This window comes from Paroedura picta, chromosome 7 (assembly GCF_049243985.1).
Source record: "Paroedura picta isolate Pp20150507F chromosome 7, Ppicta_v3.0, whole genome shotgun sequence".
NCBI classification, from domain to species: Eukaryota; Metazoa; Chordata; class Lepidosauria; order Squamata; family Gekkonidae; genus Paroedura; species Paroedura picta.
The window spans coordinates 72,050,609-72,078,081 of record NC_135375.1 but is presented as its reverse complement, the minus strand read 5'-3'; the positions used below and the strand labels follow the sequence as shown (position 1 = coordinate 72,078,081).

The window sequence follows — 27,473 nt, the reverse complement described above, 5'->3', positions numbered from 1 at the left end:
GTCAGCCGAGGGCAGAAATTGAGAGCCGGCGCCTGCGTGTTACAGAATTGGTTTCCTAACTGCGGCCTTTAAAAATCAACGCAAAAAGCTTCTTCGGAAGTACCGCCATCCAGTGACGTCAGCCGGGGTTGGGTTGGTCCCTTTCTACTTCAAAAGCTGAGGCGCGCATGCGCTTGGGAAGGTCGTGGTACAAGGAGCCAGAAGAAGAGGAAGTGAGGTTCGTTGCTGCTAAGCAAGTAGGTGTTTCTTGGTGGGTAGAATGGAAAATAGCTGCGATTAATTGTTGAGTGCTGAGAATTTCCTTCCCACATCACCTGAGCCCTCTTAAGTCCTTAATGCAGGCGTTCTCCACTCGCAGCTCTACTCTGTGCTGGCTTATTCCAGAGTAATAATCAAATATGCATAGGATGGTGCCTTGAAGTCAGTTAAGAACTTCAGAATCCTTTTTACTTTCCCTTTGGGTCATCTGTTCACGCAGGAGGAAACATCTCATTTCCTATAGTCCCCCTACTCGGTGGTTTCTGACACATCTTTGTTTAATTTGGATTAAGAAACTGAAAGCTAATATTTTGCCTACTTGCGTGCCTGGTTTTCCTCCATCGAAATTTCTGCCTTTTCAGTTGCTGTATTTCAGTTTTGTGCAAAGCCGCTTCTGCTGAGTGTGTGCCTCTGGTGCTATTGCTAATGGTGGTGAACAAACTGGTGTAACCAGAAAAGATGGCAGCCTTAATTATAACCATATTTTTACTTTTTCATCTCATCATATTTTGTTCATTGTGGCTCTGACTCCACACTATGATAAATGACTAGCTAGCTGTCACTAGTGGTGGAATGTAAGTGGGATCCCGGATGGAGGGGAAAGTGTTGTCCTCATTGCGATGTGCTGTATTTTACTACCTAGCACAGAAGTGAAGGGCAGCTATTCAGTAATAAGGTAAGAAGGAAAAGGGAATATTTGTAGATGTCAATCCTACCCCTTGTGATCCCAGGCACTGGAGATTGCCCCTGAAATCTAAGTCTCCTCCTGAATGCAGTGTCCTATCCAGGACATGCCAGACATGTATGTTTGAGCTATGTTTTCAGAGTCTTCTATTTGCAGTCTTTCCCATTTATACCCTGTTGATAATATTTCTGTGTTTTTCCAAGCATATTTTAAGCTATTTGCTTTGGGTTGGCAGGTGGCTCAAAAATGGAGGACACGTTTATGGATGAAGAAGATTGTCCAGACTTGATTCCCATAAAGGAGCAGGAAATTGACAGACCTAGGAGAGATATTCAACCCAATGAAGCTGCTAAGATTCCTGTTACTATTATCACTGGATATTTAGGTAATATTGTGGTCATAAATGGTTGCTTTACCAATCAAAGTAACCCCACTCCATTGATATATGCAGTGTTGCTTTGTTTTGTTTAGAATATGTGTATATCAAGAATTGATATGGTATCTTTCTTGCAGGCAAAATATACAGGATGAACTAAGTCAGAGTTTATGTAAAATAAAACTGTTATGTTAAGCTAAAGTAAATGCCTTTTACAAATGCTTAAGTCCTTTACTGTGGTATTGCTGTCAGAAACAATTACAAAACCTGGGTACTCTTCCCAGCTGTAGCTCTTTGATAAAATATGCTGTCCACTGAGTGTTTCATGGAAATCTGTTATTTCCTCCAGGGCTTGATCTCTGGGTCCTATTGATGGGTGGGATATTATGAGAGCACAAAATCCATGTCAGTTATAATGATATGGCTACCTCTGGAGGAGGGAAAGCAGTGGGAGAGTCTTCATAAGCTCTATGTGACTGTTCAAATGTTATATGATGTGGAATCAAGATTGTATTGGCTTGTTCTCCAAGGCCTTTTCAGAAATATGTTATGTGGAACAGATAGGCCTAAAGTGCTGCATTAAAGGAGGAATCTCAATAATACTGTGACAGGAAAGTGCTGATTCTGCCTTGAAGTTTTGCACTACAAGGTGACGGTACCCTTCTGAGAATTCAAAATCTTCAGTTTTTTTAACTCAGTTCAATTCTATACAGATTTACTCCAGTCTAAACCTACTAATGTCAATATTTTTAAAATGGAGTAACTCTGCCCAGGATTGTACTATAAGGGTCCCTCCCTTCTAGTGTTTTACTGCCTTCTGGTGTTTTAAACTCACAGAAGTTTAAAGTCAAAATACAATCACATGAGTAGTTTGTGTAGTTCATTATACATAATAATAATAATAACAATAAAAAGCAATGATAATCAAATAACACAAAAGACACAAATACTTGATAAACAATTTCTTAATCACTGGTAAATGTGTTGTGTCCAAAAACTTTAACTGTTATGTAAAATACAATAAATGTGAATGGTTCAATATGCTAAAAAAATGCTAAAAATACCGTTTGAAAGTATGATTTTTATCTCTTCTTTTCATTATTTGTTCTTTAGCAAATAATTTTTTTTTCAGGAGCTGGAAAAACTACACTTCTTAACTATATTTTGACAGAACAACATAACAAGAGAATAGCTGTTATCCTTAATGAGTTTGGTGAAGGTATGTAAAACAAAACCTGAATATATATGTATATTTATATATGTATACACATATGTGTGTATATACATTTACATGCACGCGCGCACGCGCACACACACACACACACACACACACACACACACACACACACATATATATATAATTTAATGCACATGAAAGCTTGTACCCAGAGTTAAACTTGATTGGTCAAAGGAACCACTGGACTCAGATTTTGTTCTAGTGACCTTTATTTATAATTACATTTGTATGCCACTACTCCCAGACCTGCCAGCTCATGGCAGCTTACAACAAAAGACTTGGAGAGGCTTCTGCTGGTACTTCTGGCTCTACAGCCAGCTGCCCCGGTTGAGCCTCTGCCTGTGCCCCTTGGTTGCCCTCCAGCTCCTCAGAGTCTGAAGAATGTCGCTGACTCATGACAGTTGATGAGGTCTTTGGACTTCCTCATGGCTCTGGAGAATAAACAGTCTAATCTCAACACACGCACACCCATTTTTGATATGAAATTCCTAATGTAAGACTGAATTTTACTGTTATATTCTTGTTTTCAGGAAGTGCATTGGAAAAATCTTTGGCTGTAAGTCAAGATGGAGAACTCTATGAAGAATGGCTGGAGCTCAGAAATGGTTGCCTCTGCTGCTCTGTAAAGTAAGTAATTTTAAAAAAATGCAAAACTGGCCTTTGTATGTCAATTCATGGTTTCAGTTTTGCCTGATCATCCAGGAAGGGGCCAATAAGTATTTCACAAAAAAATTAGAAAAAGAAAACATTTTCTTTGACTGTGTCTTTTGCTGTAGTGGTGGAGGTGGTGCAAATGATGCAAATGATAATGACACAGCTCACATGGCTGTTGCTCTGTGAAGGTTCTGCAACTTCAGGAATGAATTGTCCCGCTGTCAGAAATGACTCTTGGGAAAGATTTACAATTCTTGTGCAGGATCCAGTCCATTTTTGTATTCTTAAAGCATAATTCTCTTTTGTACAGGGACAATGGCGTGAAAGCTATTGAGAACCTAATGCATAAGAAAGGAAAGTTTGACTATATTCTGCTAGAGACAACTGGGTTGGCGGATCCAGGTAGGTATAATTAAGGGTACTCAGATGAGAACCTGGGAACTCCATACAGTTTCTAGCGATTCCTAGAGAAGGGGTGGCATCATTTCTGGGTTTTCCCAAAATTGACATCATGCTTTTGTTCACGGCTTCCCCTCTGTGCGTTCCCTCCTGGTCTCCTGCTGGTTGCCATTGAAGTAGGACTGTGTTGTGTGGTATATTGTTACCTAAAGTGTTTCAAATGGAATTCTGTTTCTTGGAAATGTGACTACAGAGATGTGAAGGCCCAGGAAACTTTCAAGGGAAGAGGAGATTTTTCCTTTCCATTTTCTTTTTAAAATAAGTATGGGGTTTTTAATTGTGAGGGAAAAAGGAATAGCATAAAAGAAATGCAGAAAGGGGGGAAAGGGTTACCTAACAATGATATATATCAAAGGTAATTATATAACAAAGTATACAAAAGAGAAAATACTTCCTCCTTGGTTAAACTGATACATGTTGGAGACTTTGTCTATAGCATATAATGGAATTTACTTCTGATGGGGTACCTTATATTCATCATCTTTCATTTCAAACTTCATGGCTACTCTGTAGATAATATTTTTCTCCCACTTTCCTGGTAATCTGGGCACTGGAAAACTCCTATGAAATAGTTCTTTTGTGATGATTTTTAAATATGAAGTATTAGTCCCAGAAAACATGTAACATGATGATCTTCTTGTAGAATAATCCATAGTGTAGTTAGGGAATAATTCCAGGATATATTGAATAGATGCAACTACTCTTCCCACAATTACTGTGCTATAATGTGTATAATACTATTGAAGACTTTTTTGCTTCCAGTGTTATAAAAGGTCTTAATGTCCAGATATGCTGCTGATCTTATTGTGACTGCATGAGACTGTTTACTACCCAAAATTATGTTTTCTATTTTCATTTATTCTTTCCTGTGCTGTCAAATGGGAAAACCTAAAGTGATATGTGCTACAGGAAGATAAGATGCAGTAGTTTGCAGCTCTCTTTAATATTGTATATATTCATAATTTTGTTGGTGGAAAAAACAATTACCTCATTCTAGTGGTGGAAAAAACAACATTTTGTTGGTGAAAAAAACAACTACCACATTGATTTCAATGGACTTAAAATAGTGTCTCTTCGTGCACTGGTTGGCATTTATACTTCTCAGTTTCATAAATGTATAGTCCTATTTAATATGTTAGCTAAGCTACAACAGTGCATATAATGTTTTGAAAATCAGTAAAATGAGGAAGTGTTGCATATATTTCATTTTTTCCGGTTTTTGGAGTGGGAGTGTCAAGATTTTTAGAAATTTTAATTTCTTCTTGATTGCCATCTGCCTATCACAACACAGTTAAATTGCCAAAAATATGATGGTTTATTTTTCGTACATCAATAAGTATGCTTAAATAAGACCAAACACAAACACTCAAAGAACAAAAGCTGTCTTTAAAGCATTTCCTAGATCCTTTGAATTAAATTTCTGTTGTGTAAGAGGTGAGGAGAATTCCCTTTGGCAATTCAGTTGTTTCCAGTTAAGGAGACTGACACTCTCCAGTTCAAAGCTAAATAATTGTCATGGTAAAGTAATTTTCTTTAAAAGAAAGGACATTGATTCAGCGCTGCTAGACACCAATCCTATTTCAGTTACCTTGGAGAACTATTAAGGTGTTTTTGGGGGGAGGAATCGGTAAATGCCTTAAAACCATTAGATTTTGTGACCCTTTCTATATCTTGCATGAGTAATCACTATAAACAGCTGGCAGGTATTTCTGTCCTGACACCCAGCAATGCTTGGGAGACCACATCTTGTCAGTTCAGGTAGACAGCTTCAGACATTGGAATGGCTGCAGCTATCATTGTTTTTGCCTCTGGGCGTCATTCTTTTGGACAGCCCAGACATCAATGAGATTGGTGAGCCTTTGAAAAATAAAATACTTTAAAGCTGCCAGTTTCTCACATCCTCCTTGTTGCGGTGTTTGTGCATATGAAATCAACTCATGTCAAAACTAATTTTGATTTCTTATTTTTCAAAATATAACCTACAGAAGCTTAGCTTTTTCATTACTTTTCAGTGATAAACAATAATAATTTTTTCTGCACTAATTGAAAGTAAAGATTACTGCCAGAAAGCAAATTAAATAATGTGATTGTCTCATAGACCATTTACGCACTGAAGGTTTCATGCCAGGCTGTAGGCTGGAGTTTTAGTTGTGGCAGGTTGCCCCACCTCTGCCTGTACCCACACAGGGGAGCATTTGGCCCAGTGCACCTCATCCACCCCTGATTTGTGCTCCTGCACGAGAGCTGGGACAGTGAAGTTCCCAGTGCATAAACGGTCATAGTCTTGTTTTTCATTATTGTTCTTTTGAGGGGTTGGAATTCATGCTTTATGAGGAGAGGTTGAGAGAGTTGGGTATGTGTAGGTTGGAGGAGGGAAAGGGGTGATATGATAGCTGTGTTTAACTACGTAAAAGGTAGGTATGTTGAAGAGGGAGCTAACTTGTTTATTGAATCTTTAGAGAAAAGAACTGGGAGCAATTGATTAAAATTACAGGAAAGGGCAATCCACTTTTCTGATGGTGAAGCCTGTTCATGTGCTGCCTCCAGAGGGTAGTGAAGTCTTCCTCATTGGAAATGTTTAGGAGGAGATTGGATGAGCACCTGTCAGGAGTGTATCTCCCTGAGAAGAGGGGGACTTGACTTAATGACCCTTTGTGGCCTTTTCCAGCTGGGTGTGATTCTGATTCTGAAAGATGTTGTAAATATTGAAATTATGATCATTCAAGATATCTGTTGCAACAAAAATATTAGCAAATGAATATTTTCCTCATACTAATGGTTGGATTTAATTCCCTGTAAAACTTTAATGAGGTCCTTGGGATTCAACCCAAGAATTTCACTCCTACAGAAATGGAAAATTACAACATTGTAATTAATCATTTTCCAATTTGACTTATAAATGTCCTGTATTTTATTTGCTAGGTGCTGTTGCCTCCATGTTCTGGGTTGATGCTGAATTAGGAAGTGACATTTATCTTGATGGTAAGAAAAAAATTCCATATTGTTTAGATGTGTATATATGTGTCTACCACAAGTTCAGTAAAGTTACAGATAATGCATGCCGCTGAATTCAAATTATAGTAATGAACATGGGTAAATATGTCAAGTGATATTTATTAAAGAGTGATAATTGCTTTTCCAGCCCCGGAATAGGACAAAACAAGTATCACCTGTGTTTTTAATTATACATCAGACAAAACATTATCTACATATTTTTTCCAGGTATTATATCTGTTGTTGATGCAAAATATGGACTACAGGTAAAGTAATATTCCTATTGACATTAAACAACATAGAAAAGTACTGTATATTATTAACCATCATTTAGAGCAGGGGTCATCAACCCCCGGTCCGTGGCCCAGTACCGGGCCGCAAAGGCCACGGTACCGGGCCTCCGGCAGCCGTGCCTGCCTCCCCCCGCCCACAGCGAGAAGTAAGGGAAGAGGCAGGCGCAGCCGCCGGCACGCCGGTGATGCAAACACGCATACACGCAGTTGCCACCCCCTGGTGGTGAAAACGTGCATGCGCGGCAACTGCGCATTCGCGTTTTTGCAGCATCCAGGCTGTCGGCTCTCCCATCACCCCGGAGGCGGTCCCTGACCTGAGAAAGGTTGGCAACCGCTAATTTAGAGAACAGGGGAGAGTAGGGATTCAATGGGACAATCCCAGGGAAATGTTCTTAAGATAGTACTGCTAGTATTCTGGCATGCTTTGTTAGGTGTAACACTTAATTCTCTTGTGACATACCCTTCCATATCTACTATGTCCCGAAGTTTACTGCTCTCTTCGATCATGGAACTTTCAACTTCTAATTTCTGGTTTGATCTCTTTTTCAAATCATGCGGGAATTTTTAAAGACAGATTTTATTCTTAATTCTTGGGTTAGAGCCATTACTATGGCTCAATGGCAGAGCATCTTCTTGACATACAGAAGGTCCCAGGTTCAGTCCCCAGTTGAGGATCAAGGAGTAGGTGATGTGAAAGACCTCTTTCTGAGACCCTGGAAAGCATCTCTTGGGCTGAATAGACAATACTGACATTGATGGACCAAGAGTGTGATTCAATATAAGGTAGCTTCATGTGTTCTACATATCACCTCATCCAGTAATACATATTGTTATTTTAATTTGAATGTTGAGTTTATTCTCTACCTAATGAAATGGCCATCATTATAACCCACAGAGAATGTGTGCAGGAAGAGGTGGTATGTTGCAAGAGTCCCTGCAGGTAAAGAATTTGTAGATGTGTGTGGGACTCTTAAAGTGACACGCCACCCACAGTCGGCTTTTCTCATCACAGTGTGGTCCCAAGTGCAGTGCTTGTAATTTTCCAAAGAAAAAATACATTTTTCACATATGGGAGAAATAAAATATGATGCACCTTTGAAGTAAGGCTAACTTATTTTCTGGTGTCCAGTCTTTGGGGGCCATGCTCTTTCCTGTTTGCATTTTATGTTCTTTTGTTTCATGATCACTTCAAATGTGGCTGAAAATTGGGATAATGAGATGAGATGCTAGGAATTGGCTTTTATATAGAGAGAATAAACAATTACCTAGCAAAGCTCTGAGCAAATTAAAGGAAGGCCCTTTCCTTTAGGACTGGTATTCACAGCAGTAAGTGCAAATGTTTAATTCTACTTGTCCTCATTGACTTGTACCAGTCAAGTGGTTAGGATGCAAATCCCAACTGCTGTTTATTTTAGTTTCTTGACTATTGTTCCAGATGCTAAATAGTAGAACTTTTAATCAGTGGTAACATGCTTTGGTATATATTTTAGCTAATAGTCTATCATTTCGTAGGCAGCCAATTGTTCATGATGCCAAGTGTTCACATGAGATGATAATGGGTTCATAGAATCATGGAGTGGGCAGGTAACTCCAGGGTCATCTAGTCCAACCCCCTGCGCAATGCAGGAACTCAAAACTACCTGCCTATCCACAGTGGCCCCAATGTCATGCCCGAATGACCCCCCCCACCCACCCCACACTCCTAAAATCTCCAAAATCCAGCCTGGCCTGTTGCCATTGAATTAATTTCATCATAGGGCGTGCCACATTTAATGGTGTGGTTTTAACAATCATACATCATACATCAATCAAGACTAAACTCCTGCACTGTCACCATAATGCCGCCCCTATCCCAGCCGTGCACAGCATACTTTGAATTGGTCACATGCATTCAGTAATTTAGAAGGGTTAACCTGGATTGGGGTTGCACTATTAATCATACAATCAGAGTTTAAAAGTTTGTTTTGCGGCTCAGGGCAGATTAAATATAACACAGGAAAAAAGAAGGTAAGTACATTATAATTCAGAGTAATATCAAATGAACAATAGTAACAGCAGTTGCATAATAATTCATAACTGATATAACATAGCTCACATAGAACATTAACATATTGAATATAACCCCAAGATAATTCAAGAAGAGGCGGAGTTCTGGGGGCCCCAGTAGATGGAACTGAGCAGGGCCCTAATCTCTTGTGGGAGCTCATTCTACCAGTTGGGAGGCAGGATAGAGAAAGCTCTGGCCCTGGTTGAGGTCAGACGTACTTCTTTGAGGTCGGGGATCACCAGCCAGTTGGAAGTGGCAGAGAATTCTGGGGGAAATGGACAGTAAGGCGATCCCTCAGGTACACTGGGCCCAGACCATGTGTGGCCTTAAAGGTGATTTCCAAGACCTTAAGCCTGATCCAGGATTTCACTGATAGCCAGTGCAGTTGTTGAAGGGTGGACCATATGTGGGATCTCCACAATGTTCCTGTGAGGATCCTGGCCACAGCATTCTGGACCAGTTGCAGTTTCTAGATCAAAATTAAAGTAGAATGAGTTGCAGAAATCCAGTCTAGAAGTGACCATCACATGGATCACTGTAGCTTGGTGTTCCGGGGTCAAGTCGGGCGCAGGTGGTAGAATGCCAGCTACGCTACTCTTGCAGACTGTGCCTCCATATAGAGGGAGGCATCCAAGATCATGCCCAGGATCCTGGCCGAGAGCTACTGACAGTTGTACCCTGTCCAGGATGGGCAGTTGTGCTTCCTTGCATGGACCTTTTCTACCCAGCCACAGGACCTCTGTCTTTGAAGGATTGAACTTCAAATGATTTTGTTTGAGCCACCCTGTCACTGCTTCCAGACCTCTGGGTAAAGATTCTGGGGGTGAATCGGGGTGGCCATCCATCAGGAAGGAGAGCTGGGTTCCATCTACGTACTGATGGTATCCCAGCCTGAACCTCCATACCAGTTAGGCAAGAGGGCACATAAAGATGTCAAACAAGATTGGACAGAGCACCACTCCCTGTGGGACTCCACATGAGAGAGCTGGTAATGGCTTGATTGTCTCCCTCCAATTTCTACCCTCTGTCCGTGACCCCGGAAGAAGGAGATGAGCCATTGGAGGGCTGTCCCCCATATCCTAGTGTCAGCAAGCTAGGAGCTCATGGTTGACTATGTCAAATGCTGACCTGCCATTGTCTATCTGGTAACAGAGGTCATCTGTCAGAGCAACCAGAAGCCTGACTGGGATGGGTCTAGAACTGAAGCTTCATCCAGGAATGCTGATAATTGGTCTGCCATAACAGTTTCCACCATTTTCCTCAGTAACACTAAGTGTGAAGCAGGTCGATAGTTGATGGGCTCCAGTGGATCCACAAATGTTTTTCTTTCCCCGGAAGCAGGCATAGCATAGCCTCCTTCAGTCCCTCTAGGAGCTCTCCCGTTAAGAGGGGGTGGTTGATAATCTCTTGGAGGGTGGACCCTGTCTTTATATTGTTTGTATAGGCACAATGGCCAGGGGACTAGGTTTCCTTCAGAGGTGGCCAAGAGGCCTCTAGTTGGTTTTCTATGTCTAACTAGTTACAGCATACAATCTAAATTTGTACCCTAGATTTCCCCACTGCACTTCTTTAGTTCACTTCAAAGAGGTTGATTTTGATGAACATTCCCCATCTTAATTTTTTCACTATGTGAAAAGAAGCTACTATAAACCTGTAGAATGGAGTTTTGGGTATATTAGCATGTAGTTATTGATATTGGTATATAATTTTTGCAGTCAACGAAGAGATTACCACCAAACCCACCAGAACCTTTTTGAAGTAATAAATACGTAATATTCAATATTTTGGGAATTCAAGGCTACTTCTTGTATTATTAAATCAATAAACGTTTACAAAGCTTGACATGCTGTCAGTACAATAGAAGCTTTTAAGTGTTCTCAATCGTATGACAGATAAATAACTTTTGCTTTGTATGGAGAAATTGTGAACTTGTCCAGTTCCTTGGGTTTCAAAGCTTGACCTCCTCCTTGGCCTGTGAGTTAACGAATTCTAGAGGCAATACAAGCAGTGACACTGGGATAATAGGCAGCAATTTAGGGGTGTCATGCTTCAGGGATCCTACCTAGTCCAGGGAAAGCTGAGAGAATGTACCCTGTGGCTAGCAAGCCAAATTGAAACTGAAGTGGTAATTGATATCATGGACTATCACTCTAATGGGATTGTCACCCAGCAATCTGAAATATTCATGTTTTAATCAAAAGGCAAACGATTGGACAACTTGCAGTGACAGGTCACAAGTCTGAGGATCTAAACTGAGGCCACCGACACCGTTCTTTGCAAATCTACAAAGCCTGACAGAATCTCATGCAACAAAATCAGTGAATGCTGGATTACAGAGAAAAGGTCAAAAGAAAGGTCTCGTTCAAGTCCTCCTGTTATTACACAAGCTCTTCAAACCATTTAGAATCAGAAAAAAGATTTGACTGCCAAAGTCACAAAAATAAATAGACAATAAAAATGACCCCCCCCCCCGCTCTATACTGGTAGAAGCTTTAAGAGTATTAGTCAAAAGAGGTTTGCTGCTTTGCATTTCACCGGTGTACTGAAGAATCTATGCCCACCTTAAAAATGTGTACCTAAGCCCAGTACTGAAACAATGCAATTGATAAATCTTATGCCCTACCTGAAGAGAGAATTTTTTAAAATTTATAATTTGCTCTTATACCTCTCCTCCTCACAAGCAGGCTCAGGGTGGTTTACAGTAATAAAACATCAACAGTGTTAGAAGTACAATAAGCACATTAAAACATGCTGAAATCCAATACATTCCCACCATCTCTACCAATCCTGCCCACCAATAAATGTTGTTGTTAGGTGCAAAGTCGTGTCCGACCCATCGCGACCCCATGGACAATGATCCTGCAGGCCTTCATGTCCTCTACCATTACCTGGAATCCATTTAACCTCGCACCGACTGCTTCAGTGACTCCATCCAGCCACCTCATTCTCTGTCATCCCCTTCTTCTTTTACCAATAAATATGCCCCCATGAGCCTCTTGTGGCGCAGAGTGGTAAGGCAGCTGCCTGAAAGCTTTGCCCATGGGGCTGGGAGTTCAATCCCAGCAGCCGGCTCAAGGTTGACTCAGCCTTCCATCCTTCCGAGGTCGGTAAAATGAGTACCCAGCTTGCTGGGGGGTAAACGGTAATGACTGGGGAAGGCACTGGCAAACCACCCCGTATTGAGTCTGCCATGAAAACGCTAGAGGGCGTCACCCCAAGGGTCAGACATGACTCGGTGCTTGCACAGGGAATACCTTTACCTTTACGCCCCCATAAAAAAGTGGGGGACATGGAGAGGAAGGAAGCCCACTTGATATTTAGACCACCATGGCCCTAAAATAAGTTCCTTCAGAACCAATAACAACTTGCAGGTCTTTTGTACCAAAGCTCCTTTTTAAAATTCTGAGATAGAAATTGCATTATGTTGCTGGGTTGAACTTTATTATGCAACTAGTATCAAAGCCCATTTTAAAAATGGGCTTTGAAAGGGGCAGCAGGCAGAAGGGTGTGAGAGGGTGGCTTCGGCTCCCTTTGGCCCATACCTTCCAGGCAGCAAAGCCCTGTTGCTGCCTCTCTCCTCGTGGGCAACAATGGATGCTGCAGCCACAAGGCTTCTAGCAGGCAAGCAGGGAGGTCCAATCAAGGTGGACCTGGACGGAAAGGGCCCTGGACAGTCTCCTCCCAGGAGGCTGTTTCCCAAATATATAAGGGAGCAAAATAGTGTTAAAGATAACAGCAATTGGCTGCCAGACAGAAAACCAGGGCTGAGCAAGATCTCTGCTGTATAGGGTTGATGCAGAATTCTAAGTTACTGTTGCTATTAGGGACCATTGATAATTAAGTTACTGAACTGTGAAATAGTTAAATAATTGAAGGTCTTTAGATTTTTCCATGGACACAGACACAAACCTTTTCCTTACATAAATTATCCATAAACATTACATTCTCCGGTTAAGTTATATATTTTCCAATTTTCAGTGAGTGTTTAAAAATATAATGGAGACTGGATAGCTAGAGCCCCAAATTATGGGGGCTCTCACTTGGCATTTTGTCTTGTAAGCTTATTTACACATGTTGAAGCAGCTTTGTTTTATGTAAGCTCATTTTGGTGGTAATATATTGTTGCAGTTCAATTTTTACTTTTAAATTTATTCATGGAATTATAATTGTTCATTTCTGTTTATGGATTTTAAAGTTAGAATATTTAGAACAGGTAAATGATACCTGGTTTGCTGTATAAAGCACCTTCAGTATTTGCATTACTTATATAATTTAAATCTACAAAGCCCCAAAGAAGCACAGCAGGCCTCAACCAGGGCCAGAGTCTTCTCAGGCCTGGTCCCCATGTGGTTGAACAAGCTCCCTGAAGAGAACAGTGCCTTTCCTGAATTCCCACAATTCTGAAGGGCCTGTAAAAGGGAGCTCCTCTGCCAGGCATTTGACTGAGGCTGACAGACCTGACACCATTCAGCTGGCCCCCTCTGGACATCACAAACATCCTCCACATCCCGAACCCAACTGACCCCCCCCCAATGGGTTCTGTTTGAAAAGTTCTATTGCATTGCTAGTTATGTTGATCAATACTGGTTCTTATTGTTATGATTATTATTATGGTTATAATGTACTCCCCTATGTTTTATGTAAACCACCCTGAGCCTTACAGGAGGGCGGTATAGAAATATAATAAATAAGAAAACAAAATTAACTGATATCCCTCTTTTTAACTGTTTTTTTCCCCCAGCATCTAAAAGAAGAAAAACCCAGTGGACTTACTAATGAAGCTGCAAGGTATCAGAACAAAATATGGTTTTCTCCATGTTAATGTATTGCAAATGATGACAACACTGAGCATATTAGGAAAACCCTGCCCTAAAAACACTTTGCCAATTTGAATTTAAGTTCATAAACCAGTATTGTGTTTTCTAGCCACTTTAGTTTCATGGTTGTAACCTTTTCCCACTGTGGTGGTTCATTGGATTAGTGTCCGGACTGGTTTATGTTATATAACCTAACATTGGGGGGGGGGGGATCTCATTGGAAAGTCAGATAATAATTATCTCTTTAAATTGCCTCCTTTGGAATAATTTCAGAACACAGAATTGTGTTGTAGGCATTTTTTTGCCATTGAATTTATACATTTCCTACTTGAGTGCATAGTTTTACTCTGGGTCCATGGCAAAGTTATTCTTTTTCATGGCAATTAGCTGTTCTGTAAAGTATTTGTTCTTCAAGATTCTTGATTTGTAAGATAATTGTGTAAATGATCGATATTTGAACTCTGCTAATTTTTTTCTCTATTAGTAGTATTGGGGAGAAGAGAAATAGCATTCCTTCTTAACATTTGAACAGAATTTCTGTCAGAAAGGGGCAAAAAATCAAAACAATTGAGTTCTTTTCATTTATCCATTCTTTGTGTAGACAGATTGCATTAGCGGATCTTATCATCATCAATAAGACAGATTTGGTTCCACAAGAAGCACTGGCAGAACTGAGAACAGTGGTCAGGTAAGCATAAATAAATTATAGTGGCTGGCAGATTTTGTGTTTTGAATATTTACTGTTTCCTTCCTACAGCTGGTAGCTGCACAAGTTGCAGATTGCATGTTTACTGTAACAGTGTGTGTTAAGGCTCAAAATAAAGAATTAACTATATCAAGATGGAGACATTATCAGCTGTCGGTTTAGTTATGAGACCTTTCAAATGAAGGGTGCACAGTTTGATTTCAAAATACAATAGAGACAGAGAAGCAAATTGACAGCGTAGTCCTAAGCAGTTACACCCTTTGGAGCCCTTTCAATGTGTTTAGAAAAGTGTAACTTTTTAAGGATTGAGCTGTAGTGCAAAGCTTGGCTCCACAATGTACCATGAGCCACAACAGTGTCTACAATTGTAGCGGCTTCTTCCTACCTATAAATCTCAGCTTAGTTTCTGGAGTTACCCGAAGGCCTGTGGTGTGGATACAATTAGCTAATCCAAGCAACCTGAAGCAAAGATGCGAATCTTGTAACATCCCTGGGTTCAGCCAGTGAACCATAAATTTAGAGGCACCTGAGGTTTCCCCCCCGCAGTGGCTGGCATAACAGTTTCATTCTCTCCTGAGAGAAGAGGCAGCTCTTGGACCTGGCTTTCCTGGGTCCAGTGGTCAGTCTCTTGTCTCCAGAATTAGGGCAAGGAGGCAAATATTGCTGCCTGGTGAGAACGGTGGGTTGGCGGCTTGGTTGCAGTTCTGGGTAAGGTTGCTGAAGAAATGTGGCAAAGAGGCTACAATACTAAGATTAAGTGGTTTGTGTGAGCTGCTACACTCTCTAGCCCAGGGGTAGTCAAACTGCAGCCCTCCAGATGTCCATGGACTACAATTCCCATGAGCCCCTGCATTTGCTGGCAGGGGCTCATGGGAATTGTAGTCCATGGACATCTGGAGGGCTGCAGTTTGACTACTCCTGCTCTAGCCATATGTTGGTATTCTGGCCACATCAGCCAGACAATGCCAGCCGTTTCTTCTCCAGGTGTGTGACTATATCCAGCTTTATTCTTATAGGAAATGATGGACTGGACACAAGGATATCCTCAGAGGCAAATCTCTGCTGCCAATCAGGACAGACTTCTTAACCTCATTATCACTTCTTACAGCAGAGATCCTTCTAACTATCCAAAAGGGAAAGGGAGATCATTTAGATTTCTCTCTTCTAGCTTGACAGTCGTATGTAGGAGATGTATACATGTAACTGAGTACAAATGATCTTCCAGCAGCTTAATTTTTAAAGTATTTCTCCCTGCTCTGATTCTAGGTCAATAAATGGACTTGTCAAAATTATAGAAACTCAAAGATCAAGGTAATGGTAGTATAAGGTGAAATGAATTATTGCAACTGTTGTATAGTCTTCTGAAATACTGTTATATTTCACCAAGGAAGGCTTTGTATGATTCACATTGTCTGGCTTCTTTATGTTTTGCTCTGGGCTCTTTCTATCTTTCTTTCCTAGTGATTGAAAAATAGGGGATATGAGATGTGGGAAACCGGTAGAGTCTGCAATATGTCCTTCTTCAGCAATGACTTTAACTGTGATGGTGCTACTTATTTGGATATGTGTGGCCTTACTGCTTTAAAATTCTGTGCTCCATTCCTTTGACTGGATTTCAGCTCCATTTGTAAATAATCTTCACATTAATTTAGATAAAGTCTTATGTGCAAATTTAGGGACTGGCATCTGAAATGAACAGCCAGAAGAGATATATAAAAGCTCTACTCAAAGGAATGGAATACTAGGAACAGAACTTCTTAGGGAATTAATTATTCCTTCTGAGCCATCCTATTCAGGCCGATTCAGTGGGACTTATTCCTAGGGAAGTGTTTTTAAGATTGCACTTGAAGTACCACGTCTTTGTGCTGACCATTCTGAAAAGCATGCTGTTGAATCTATTGATTCAGACAAAAATAAGTAAATAGATTTCACTCTGTTTGATAGCAGGATCCTGATCTGCATGGCTGTCCATTATGGACGTCATGAAAACACCACTAGCTTCAAAAAAGGCAGCAGAGGACTGGTGAAGAAGCTGGCTTCTTGTTACCCAGTAATTTTTTTTTTACATTCCCTGACTCAATTGAAGTGTAGTTTGTACATGTTTATTTGAAGTGTTTATATGCCATCTGTGTCTTTCAGGTGTCCCGCAAAGCTTCACATTTAGAGGAACTTATTGAATAATTTTTTTTTAATTTAGGTATAATTTTCATATGTATACAGATGACTGAGGAATTGTTTCCAACAGTTAGTCTTAAAAGACAAAGTACAGCAAGAATCTCTTCAAGCAAGAAAACATCAGCATTGTACCAGCTTTGCTGCTATTGTTGTAACTTGAAAGAGTTTAGGGATATCTCAGCTTTGTAGAGCTGAGACAGGAAACTAGTGTAATGCCTGTGAAGGGTACAGGAATGAGGAACCTGGACTTATTCCTGCTTGTTGGTGTTCAAGGGTTCCATATTGTTTCCAAGCAATGATGTTCCTTTCTAGCTCTGTCTTCACATTGTGCTTTATTTATTATTATTTATATTTATCATATTTGTATATTTGACTGGTAGCCATTGCAGTTGATAGAAGATAGGCCAAATGTGGGACCTCCACAGTGTTGCTATGAGGACCGTGGCTGCTGCATTTTGGACCAGCTCTTGTTTCCGGATCAAGGTTTTTGCTTCTGGTGTACCAGAGAGCGGACAATTCAAATTCAGCTGGTCACAAATCAGAAATTTTCTTAATCAATTTTTGAGCATTAAGGATTGGTTCTTATATGCTGCTTTTCTCTACTCAAAGGAGTCTCAAATCAGCTTTAAATCAGTGATTTAAATTTAGTACCGAACCTCTATGCTTTCTCATTTCTCGGAACATCATTTTGTCTTCTGTTTGGTTCTAGGGTTTTGTAGTTGGCAAACCCTAGTGTCCTTTCTTTACACAAGGCATTGAGGCAGTTTGTTCAAACTGGAGTCCAGCTTAATAGAAAGGTGCATATATTTAGCCAATCATTTTCATCATAATCTAGACACAAGTTAACTTGGCTACTGTAATGTTGAAGTAATGTGTAATATGTAACAAAATTTAACAAAAGTACAAACGACATCCAGTTCCGATTTTGGTATTTAGAATTGTTGAATTGACATGGATTTTAAGTTCCTCAAAATAGGGAAAGCATCTTTGTGATACACTGATTGTACATATTTAAAAGAATAACATTATTCTGCTTTTTTTGTAGAGTTGATCTTTCTGAGGTGTTGGACCTGCATTCTTTTGATAGTGTATCAGGAAAAAGGTAATATTCTGTTTTACATTCTAGGTAAAAATTAACATAATATAGCTGTTCTGATGCTGTCAAATTTAGAATTAGCTTTCCATCACTGTCTGTTGCATGGCCAGTTATAGCCACTGTCATAATTAGCTGTGTTCCTATCATTGTTTTCAACCACTCATTGGACAGGAAAATCTAGATAAATGGCAATGCAAGAGAGAAAAACTGACCAGCAACTAGTTAGCTCAAAAGGATTCCATGGATAGTACATACCCAGGGAGCAGGGGGGCTATATTACGCTAGCAGTCTTGTCGCAGTTGCTAACCAATAGGTGACAAATAATCACCTAAAATGTAATAATCTTAAAAGCTGAAAAGATGGCTGGAAAGAGAATTGCATCCAATCAGCATCTTGGAATTGTGGGCTGAGTTCTGCAAAGGAGATGCAGTTTGGATGAATGTATCTTCTGCAACAGAAACGTACTTGAAAGGACACCTTTGCAGAGCCATAGCATTTGCAATCCATTTTTCTTCTTGCATTTTTTTATTATCATGCAAATGCATGATTTGGCTATGAATGGTACTTTTTGTATGCTGCACAAAACCTTTTGAAAAGGTATCCTAAAAATCAGCCACATATTCATTTTCCTTCTCCATGATGAGTGATATAAATTCCACATGGAGTCATATTCTACCTACCACAATTCTTTCATGCAGTGTGGCAAACATTTTGCCTGTGTTTGAAGAATGCTGCCTTTTGTTTTGCATCCCTGCATTTTAAAAAATTGTACAATGTATAAAAATGCAGCAAGTGTCTTTCATTCAATTGTTGACACTTCTCCCGCACCCCAGTCTCCAGCATGATTAAACAAGATGATCTTGGTTGCCTATAGCCCAGGCTGCAATATAATGTCTGCTCTTTAGAACTAATTGCACAAACAGTACAAATGATCAATTGACCAACAGCTGCATGTTGCACAACAGATCTGCCATCAAGAGTACACAATGTCATACAAACCAGCAACACGAAGAACAATCTTATAATTCTGTGGTTTGCGAATAAATATATAATTACAACACAATTTAGCGTTTCTGCTTAATGTAATGCTACGTTTATTGTTCTAAGTTTGCAACAGAAGCTGCAGCTTCAAGAGGCTCCTCAACCACACCTAGATAAGGTAACCTTTATTTCCATAAAAAAGAGTCAGACATCAATTATGGCTTGCATTCATTCCATTTTACATTGATCAGCCTTCTTCATAATGCCTTGTACCTTGCTTTCAAGCAACTGATAGTATGCAAGGCAGCAGTTCAGATGTTTGATTGTTACGTTCCACCCAACTGTAAGGATTTTATCAGTAAATGAAGTAACTATTGGAGGAAAACCTTACCGATTGTTCATCATATTGACCTTTCTTATTGATTAAAATGAGCTCAAATTGTGCTTGCAAGGAGGTTGCTAGATTATATTTGTGGAAATCATTTAGGAGAACCTTTGTGTTGATTTTTATAAAGGAGTTCCAATAATATTTATTGTCTACTGTTGATTCCAGATGCAGATAAGGTTAGTAAAACTTGGTAAAATGCTGTCTGTGCCGGGATTACGAAGTTGTTAATCATCCCTACATACTAGCCCTTAGGCATCAGTTGCTTCCTTTAGAAGTAGAAATAAATCTGGAGAAAGTTATTTGCAAGAATTTTTATGCTTGGTTAGATGGCTATTATTAAAACAATTATATAGACACTTGTTAAAACTTAACTGGTATGGCAGTTCCTATAGCCAGCAGGTTGTATTTCATTAAAAAAAATCATGAATAAAATTAGTGGATTTTGTAGTTGTAATAACATCATTAGTAACATCAGTGTTGCATCAGTGCAGCTGGGTTTGCTCAGAAGTGTGCTAGAATAGGATTCAAGTTCACATAAAACCACAGCACAATGGAGCTGCTGTATCAGATCATGTACTAAATAGCATATTTTGTATCATATTGGCCCCTTTATGGTTTAAAGTAATACAATTCTGGGGCTGTAAAGGGGTGTCCAGATTGTTGCAAATACAACATGGGTTATTCAGGATGTCAAAAAGAAGCACAACTGAAATGTTTGGTTTTCAAGTAAGATGTATTTGTTCCAGTTAAAGATCTGATCATAGCCGTATGTGAAACTGTTTCAGAGTATTGTGACATCCACATTTGAAGTACAAGGAAGCACAACTGAAGAAGACCTAAATGAGTTTGTTCAGGTAAGTGGTTCATGCTTTGCATCTAAGGCCTAGTTCACTTATCATTTTCCCTGCAATGCGAGAGAGCACAGAAGGAACTTATATGCCCATGGTTCTTGGTGGATTGAAATTTCCCCCTGGGAACTAATGAGTAGAGCTTTGACGTTTTTGTTCAGGAAAATATCTTATTCTTTGTACATCCTTCTTTTTAAAAATCTTCCGTTCTGTCCATAGAACTTGCTGTGGGAGAAGACGTTGAAAGACAAGAGAGGTAACCCCATGGAAGTCATAAGACTCAAGGTTCAGTACTCAGTTTCACCAAGCTTTGTTTCGGGGGGCATTCTACTTGGACATAATGTGGCTGTATACATGGCAAATACAAGCCTATCGACCACCATTCATCTGGATAATAGTTGAAGCAATGACATGTGAAGTGCCACGTAGAGCCCCTTCCGAGTTTATCCTCATTGCAGGGGCAACAGTTGAGATGCCTTTTATACTTCCAAGCCCCCAGTCTCCTTAAGAGGATTCCAGGATGTAGTTGCATTCCAAGCCATTGTAGCCCTCTTAAAACCGGAGTAGTTAGCATGGGAGAAGGAGCCACACCATGGATTTCCTCCCATATGCTTCAGCGCTAGGAAAGAGTTATGCTCAGTGGCTCTGACATCTCAGATTGGGCTGTTCATTACCGGGGGATGTTTAGGTAGCGCTGAACTGGGGAGGATTTACAGACACACTGGTCTCTACCCACTTCTAAAATCTGTGCTAAACCTGTTACTGTTAATGTGGGACAGTATGCTTCAAGAATATTAGGATCGCTAAAACAAACAAAATTAACAATCCTAATTTTACTAAAATACCATAAACAACATCCCCTGGTAAGAGCCTCTTGTGGCGCAGAGTGGTAAGGCAGCCGTCTGAAAGCTCTGCCCATGAGGCTGGGAGTTCAATCCCAGCAGCCGGCTCAAGGTTGACTCAGCCTTCCATCCTTCCGAGGTCGGTAAAATGAGTACCCAGCTTGCTGCTGGGGGGTAAACGGTAATGACTGGGGAAGGCACTGGCAAACCACCCCGTATTGAGTCTGCCATGAAAACGCTGGAGAGCGTCACCCCAAGGGTCAGACATGACTCGGTGCTTGCACAGGGGATACCTTTACCTTTACCATAAACAAAATTATGATTGCTAAAGTAAACAAAAAAGAGCCAGCTGGATGTAGTGTTTTAAGGGTTGTTGTTGTTGTTATGTGCGAAGTCGTGTCCGACCCATCGCGACCCCATGGACAATGATCCTCCAGGCCTTCCTGTCCTCTACCATTCCCCGGAGTCCATTTAAGTTTGCACCTACTGCTTCAGTGACTCCATCCATCCACCTCATTCTCTGTCGTCCCCTTCTTCTTTTGCCCTCGATCTCTCCCAGCATTAGGCTCTTCTCCAGGGAGTCCTTCCTTCTCATGAGGTGGCCAAAATATTTGAGTTTCATCTTCAGGATCTGGCCTTCTAAAGAGCAGTCAGGGCTGATCTCCTCGAGGACTGACTGGTTTGTTCGCCTTGCAGTCCAAGGGACTCGCAAGAGTCTTCTCCAGCACCAGAGTTCAAAAGCCTCAATTCTTTGACGCTCGGCCTTCCTTATGGTCCAACTTTCGCAGCCATACATTGCAACTGGGAAGACCATAGCCTTGACTAAACGCACTTTTGTTGGCAGGGTGATGTCTCTGCTTTTTAGGATGCTGTCTAGATTTGCCATAGCTTTCCTCCCCAGGAGCAAGCGTCTTTTAATTTCTTTGCTGCAGTCCCCATCTGCAGTGATCTTGGAGCCTAGGAAAATAAAATCTGTCACTATCTCCATTTCTTCCCCTTCTATTTGCCAGGAATTGAGAGGGCCGGATGCCATGATCTTCGTTTTCTTGATGTTGAGTTTCAAGCCAACTTTGGCACTCTCCTCCTTCACCCGCATCAACAGGCTCTTTAGTTCCTCTTCACTTTCTGCCATTAGAGTGGTATCATCTGCATATCTGAGGTTGTTGATATTTCTCCCTGCAATCTTGATCCCAATTTGTGACTCCTCTAATCCCGCATTTCTCATGATGTGCTCTGCATACAAGTTAAATAGGCAAGGCGACAGTATACAGCCTTGCCGAACTCCTTTCTCAATTTTGAACCAGTCAGTGATTCCATGTTCAGTTCTCACTGTTGCTTCTTGACCTGCATATAAATTTCTCAAGAGACAAATAAGATGCTCTGGTATTCCCATCTCTTTAAGAACTTGCCACAATTTGTTGTGCTCCACACAATCAAAAGCTTTAGCATAGTCAATGAAGCAGAAGTAGACGTTCTTCTGGTACTCCCTAGCTTTCTCCATGATCCAGCGTATGTTGGCAATTTGATCTCTAGTTCCTCTGCCTCTTCGAAATCCTGCCTGTACTTCTGGAAGTTCTCGGTCCACATATTGCTGGAGCCTAGCTTGTAGGATTTTGAGCATAACTTTGCTAGCATGAGAAATTAGTGCGATGGTGCGGTAGTTTGAACATTCTTTGGCATTGCCCTTCTTTGGGATTGGAATGTAAACTGACCTTTTCCAATCCTGTGGCCATTGTTGAGTTTTCCAAATTTGCTGGCATATTGAGTGTAGCACTTTTACTGCATCGTCCTTTAAGATTTTGAATAGTTCAACTGGAATGCTGTCACTACCACTAGCTTTATTGTTGCTCAGACTTCCTAAGGCCCATTTGACTTCACATTCCAGGATGTCTGGCTCCAGGTCAGTAACTACCCCATTGTGGTCATCAGGGATGTTAAGCTCGCTCTTGTATAGTTCTTCTGTATAATTTTGCCACCTTTGTTTGATCTCTTCTGCTTCTGTGAGGTCCCTACCATTTTGGTCCCTTATCATACCCATCTTTGCATGAAACGTTCTCTTCATATCTCCAATTTTCTTGAAAAGATCTCTGGTCCTCCCCATTCTATTGTTTTCTTCTATTTGTTTGCACTGTTCATTTAAGAAGGCATTCTTATCTCTTCTAGCTTTTCTCTGGAATTCTGCATTCAATTGGGTGTATCTTTCTCTTTCTCCCTTGCCTTTCACTTCCCTTCTCTCCTTAGCTATTTGTAAAGCTTCCTCAGACAGCCATTTTGATTTCTTGCATTTCTTTTTCTTTGGGATGGTTTTAGTTGCTACCTCTTGTACAATGTTGCGAACCTCCGTCCATAGTTCTTCAGGCACTCTGTCTATCAGATCTAATTCCTTAAATCTATTTGTCACCTCCACTGTGTATTCGTCAGGGATATGATTTAGTTCATACCTGAGTGGCCTAGTACTTTTCCCTACTTTCTTCAATTTAAGCCTAAATTTTGCAACAAGAAGCTCATGATCTGAACCACAATCAGCTCCTGGTCTTGTTTTTATTGACTGGATAGAACTTTTCCATCTTTGGCTGCAGAGCACATAGTCAATCTGATTTCTGTGCTGACCGTCTGGTGATGTCCATGTGTAGAGTCGTCTCTTGGGTTGCTGGAAAAGAGTGTTTGCTATGACCATTGTATTCTCTTGACAAAATTCTACCAGCCTGTGCCCTGCTTCATTTTGTACTCCAAGGCCAAACTTGCCTGTTATCCCGGTTATCTTTTGGCTTCCTACTTTAGCATTCCAATCCCCCATGATGATAAGCACATCATTTTTGGGCGTTGCTTCTAGAAGGTGTTGTAGGGCTTCATAGAACTGATCAACTTCATCCTCTTCAGCAGCAGTGGTTGGGGCGTAGACCTGGATCACTGTGATGTTGAATGGTTTGCCTTGGATTCGAACTGAGATCATTCTGTCATTTTGGGGATTGTATCCCAAGACTGCTTTTCCTACTCTCTTATTGATTATGAATGCTACTCCATTTCTTCTGCGAGATTCTTGTCCACAGTAGTATACCTGATGGTCATCTGAATTAAATTCACCCATTCCTGTCCATTTTAGTTCACTGATTCCTAAAATGTCGATGTTCAGTCTTCTCATTTCTTGTTTAACCACGTCCAGCTTGCCTTGATTCATGGATCTGACGTTCCAGGTTCCTATGGAATAAAAATCTTTACAGCATCGGACTGTCTTTTCGCCACCAGTTACTTCCACAACTGAGCGTCCTTTCGGCTTTGGCCCAGCCGCTTCATTTATTCTGGCGCTACTCGTACTAGCCGTCTGCTCATCCCCAGTAGCATATTGGACACCTTCCAACCTGAGGGGCTCATCTTCCAGCGTCATATCGTTATGCCTATTGGAACTGTCCATAGAGTTTTCATGGCAAAGATACTGGAGTGGTTTGCCATTGCCTTCTCCAGTGGATCACCTTTTGTCAGAGCTCTCAGCTATGACCTGTCCGTCTTGGGTGGCCCTGCACGGCATAGCTCATAGCTTCACTGAACTACGCAAGCCCCCTTGCCACAACAAGGCAGCGATCCTTGAAGGGGGGTTTTAAGGGTAGGCAACCTCTAATCTGGATTTGATTTCCTACTCCTCCACATACAGCCAGCTGCATTATTTTAGGCTAGTCACTATGCATATGCAAGTAAAAGAATATCTGGACAATTTTTGATTCACTTGAATCACCTAGTGAAGTTTTGATTTGCCCAAATGTATTTGGATACAGCTGAATTAATTGCCATTTTAAGCTTATGGGATTTTTTTACCCTTTCTGTTTTTCCAGGCTCAGGGGTGAGGTAGAGGCACTAAACTTGCAGTGTGGCTGCAGGAGCCTTTCCTCCAAAGAACCCCCCAAGTTGCAAAAAGATTGGACCAGGGGGGTCCAATTCTGTGGACACCCAAAAAGGGGTGCCCCCATCCAACTTCCATTTCCTGTGAAGAAAACAGACCAGAAATAATTGGATCACCTTGATCACATTTTTTTGTGACTTGGGGGTTCCTTTGAGGAGAGGCTCCTGCAGGCACGCTGCAAGTTGTATGTCTCTATCTCAAATTGCCCTGCCCCCAAGCCCGGGAAAGACAAAAAGGGGATTTTCCCCCCCTTTCTCTTTCAAGTTTAAATGGACACTTGCATTTTGGTGATTCAAGCAAGGTTGATTCAACCACTTAAACATATTGTGATTTGAACTGGATTTGGACTTTTCAGCTGGATCAAATCACACATGCCTCTGCTAGTCACAGTCCTGTTAGAAGCTGGTCTTACAGTGCAGTACTGTCAGAGCTCTCTCAGCCCCACCTACCTCACAGGTATCTGTTGTGGGGAGAGGAAGGGAAAGCAATTGTAAACCGCTTTGATACTCCTTCAGGTACTGAAAAGCAGGGTATAAAAACTAATCTAATTATGTGATGTAGACAAAAAACAAATTTGACATGTCCCAAATTAAATATTATAAATTATTTTATGATACAGCTATACAGCTACTAATTTATATTCTTTCTCATTAGGGATTAGTTTCTATCAAAGATAAACCTCATCAAGTGATAGTCCAAGGTATTCATGAGCTGTATGATCTAGAAGACACCACCGTGAGATGGAAGGATGAGGATGAACGAACAAATAGATTAGTTTTAATAGGTATGGGAACCATATATGTTTCTTCTGCTTGTTTTACAAGCACTTGATCATTTAATGGAGGGGGACACATGCCATAGAAAATATAAATTTTGAGAACATTTCTGAGACAATCCAATTTCTAGCATGATTTATAGTGCTGTTTACTTTTCTTTGGTTTATCTGTGGGTCCATATTTTTATTTTTAACAGTTCTGGGTTTATATGCATTTTTTAAAAAATTGTTGACTGCCACTCCCGGCCAGGCCAGCTCGTGGTGGTTTACAATAAGAAAATAAAAATCCACATAAAACACAATGCATATGCCCAATATTGGTGGCAAAAAATAATCTACAAAAAACTCCCCCAGAGGGTATTTACTGGTGATGCCTGGCCTAGTGGTCTATAGAGGGAGGGACCCAATCTTTATAGCCTGGCCTCAACCAAATGCTTGGCAGAAGAGCTCCATCTTACAGGCCTTGTGGAATGCTGATAGCTGCGGGATAGCCTTAAAGGTCAGAACCAAAACCTTGAACCTGATCCAGAAGCCAACTGGCAACCAATGCAGCTGATACCTCCATAGAAAGGAGGCACCAAAGATCACCCCCAAATTGCTTGTATGAATGGTTGAAAATAAGGTTGATGCAGGATCAGTTCCAATCAAATAATTAGTTTTTATCATAAGAATGTTCCAAATATTGCATCTTTGTTGATGGTATTGTGTCCATTATGAGAGCTGGCAGTTCATGTTTTGGTCTCTGAGGCCAAGCTGGGTGTGATAGTCGTAGTCATGACTTTAAATTAATTGCATCCCCATTTGCACACTATCTGTTTGAAGGAGAAAAGGGGTACTGAGCCCTCACCTAACGTCACCTGTTAGTTGGCCTTTTGTCCTGGAAATGAGCCCAGCAGGATGGAATGGCTATGGTGAATGAATGTGTCTCTCTCTCTTTCTGTTCTTTAAATCAGTCGTCCCCAACCTTTTTATCACCAGGGACCGGTCAACGCTTGACATTTTTACTGAGGCCCGGGGGGGGGGGGGGGAGGTAGTCTTTTGCCAAGGGATGTTGCCGCCTGAGCCCCTGCTCCGCTTGTTTTTCTGCCCGCGCCCCTGACTTCCCCCCTGACTACAGGGGGGCGCTGCCAGCAGCAGCTGCACAGTGCCACGCCGAGGGGGAGCCCCAGCCATGGCAGCCGCTGGAGAGCACCAAAGGTGAGCTGGCGGCAGAGTTGCAGGGCACCCCAGAGGCAGCAGCCAGGGAGGAGGACAAGGAGGAGCCGCGGCCCGGTACTGACTGATCCACGGACCGGTCCCAGTCCCCGGACCGGGGGTTGGGGATCACTGCTTTAAATCATATCCCTGGCCTTCCGTAAATGTGACTCAGGCAGCCCTACATCGTGGCTTGTCACTTGGCTTTCAGATATATCTTTCCAAAACCTTCAAGCACTCTCAAGCAATTTGTTAATGCATAGTACCTTACATGGGCCTTCGTTGTGAAGAAATGTAACCCCTGGGAGTCACTCTGTGCAGTAGCCTTGCTTCTTGCATTGTGGTGGGAGAGGATAAGTGGCAGTCTTGCCCTCCCGCTGAGCTGCTTGCCCTGCACCCCTGCACATTAAATTTGAGGGACATCTGATTAGACACTTGTATGAAGCATTTGTCTTTTTCCAGAAGAATCGAAGTAGTTTCTCTTTTAATATGCATTAAGAATTTTTTGCTTTTTATGTTGGCCTCTCTGCAGGTAGGAACTTGGATAAAGATATCCTTCAGGATGCCTTTATAGCTGTTGTGACAAAGAGAGAAGAAAATGGTTAATGTTGCTTTCCGGACAGTGGATTTTCACTACATGATTTTAAAATGGAAAAATCCTGGACTGTGTTCCTTTTTCGTGGCTGTCAAGTTGGAATTCTCTGCCATTGAACATATTTGTTTTTACTTGCTAAAATAAAATAAGTACATTTG

At 41.1% G+C, this 27,473-nt stretch overlaps 1 protein-coding gene across 4 annotated transcripts; it reads left to right on the top strand.

Moving 5' to 3' along the window:
• Positions 1–27,473, top strand: LOC143841102 (zinc-regulated GTPase metalloprotein activator 1A-like). Of its 4 annotated transcripts, none has more exons than XR_013232559.1 (16): positions 1–236; positions 1,179–1,328; positions 2,452–2,538; positions 3,087–3,183; positions 3,521–3,612; positions 6,592–6,651; positions 6,892–6,929; positions 13,745–13,791; positions 14,422–14,508; positions 15,793–15,837; positions 17,747–17,803; positions 18,905–18,956; positions 19,952–20,020; positions 20,234–20,270; positions 25,406–25,535; positions 27,253–27,473. XR_013232559.1 is itself a non-coding variant. In XM_077344865.1 (16 exons), exons 2-16 carry the CDS (start codon positions 1,190–1,192, stop codon positions 27,324–27,326), a joined length of 1,140 nt encoding a protein of 379 aa, XP_077200980.1. In that variant the 5' UTR covers positions 1–236; positions 1,179–1,189; the 3' UTR covers positions 27,327–27,473. The 4 variants fall into 4 exon arrangements, 3 of the variants coding, with proteins under 3 accessions (XP_077200980.1, XP_077200982.1, XP_077200981.1); XM_077344865.1 differs by having other exon boundaries at positions 20,234–20,299; XM_077344867.1 differs by having other exon boundaries at positions 12–217; positions 20,234–20,299.

Bases quoted from the DNA above. Each gene is read 5' to 3' on its own strand.
- LOC143841102 (XM_077344865.1), top strand. From the start codon at position 1,190: ATGGAGGACACGTTTATGGATGAAGAAGATTGTCCAGACTTGATTCCC. The intron at 6,930-13,744 runs GTAAAGTAATAT...TTTTTCCCCCAG, and splicing joins ATGCAAAATATGGACTACAG to CATCTAAAAGAAGAAAAACC. The intron at 20,300-25,405 runs GTTCAGTACTCA...CTTTCTCATTAG, and splicing joins TGGAAGTCATAAGACTCAAG to GGATTAGTTTCTATCAAAGA.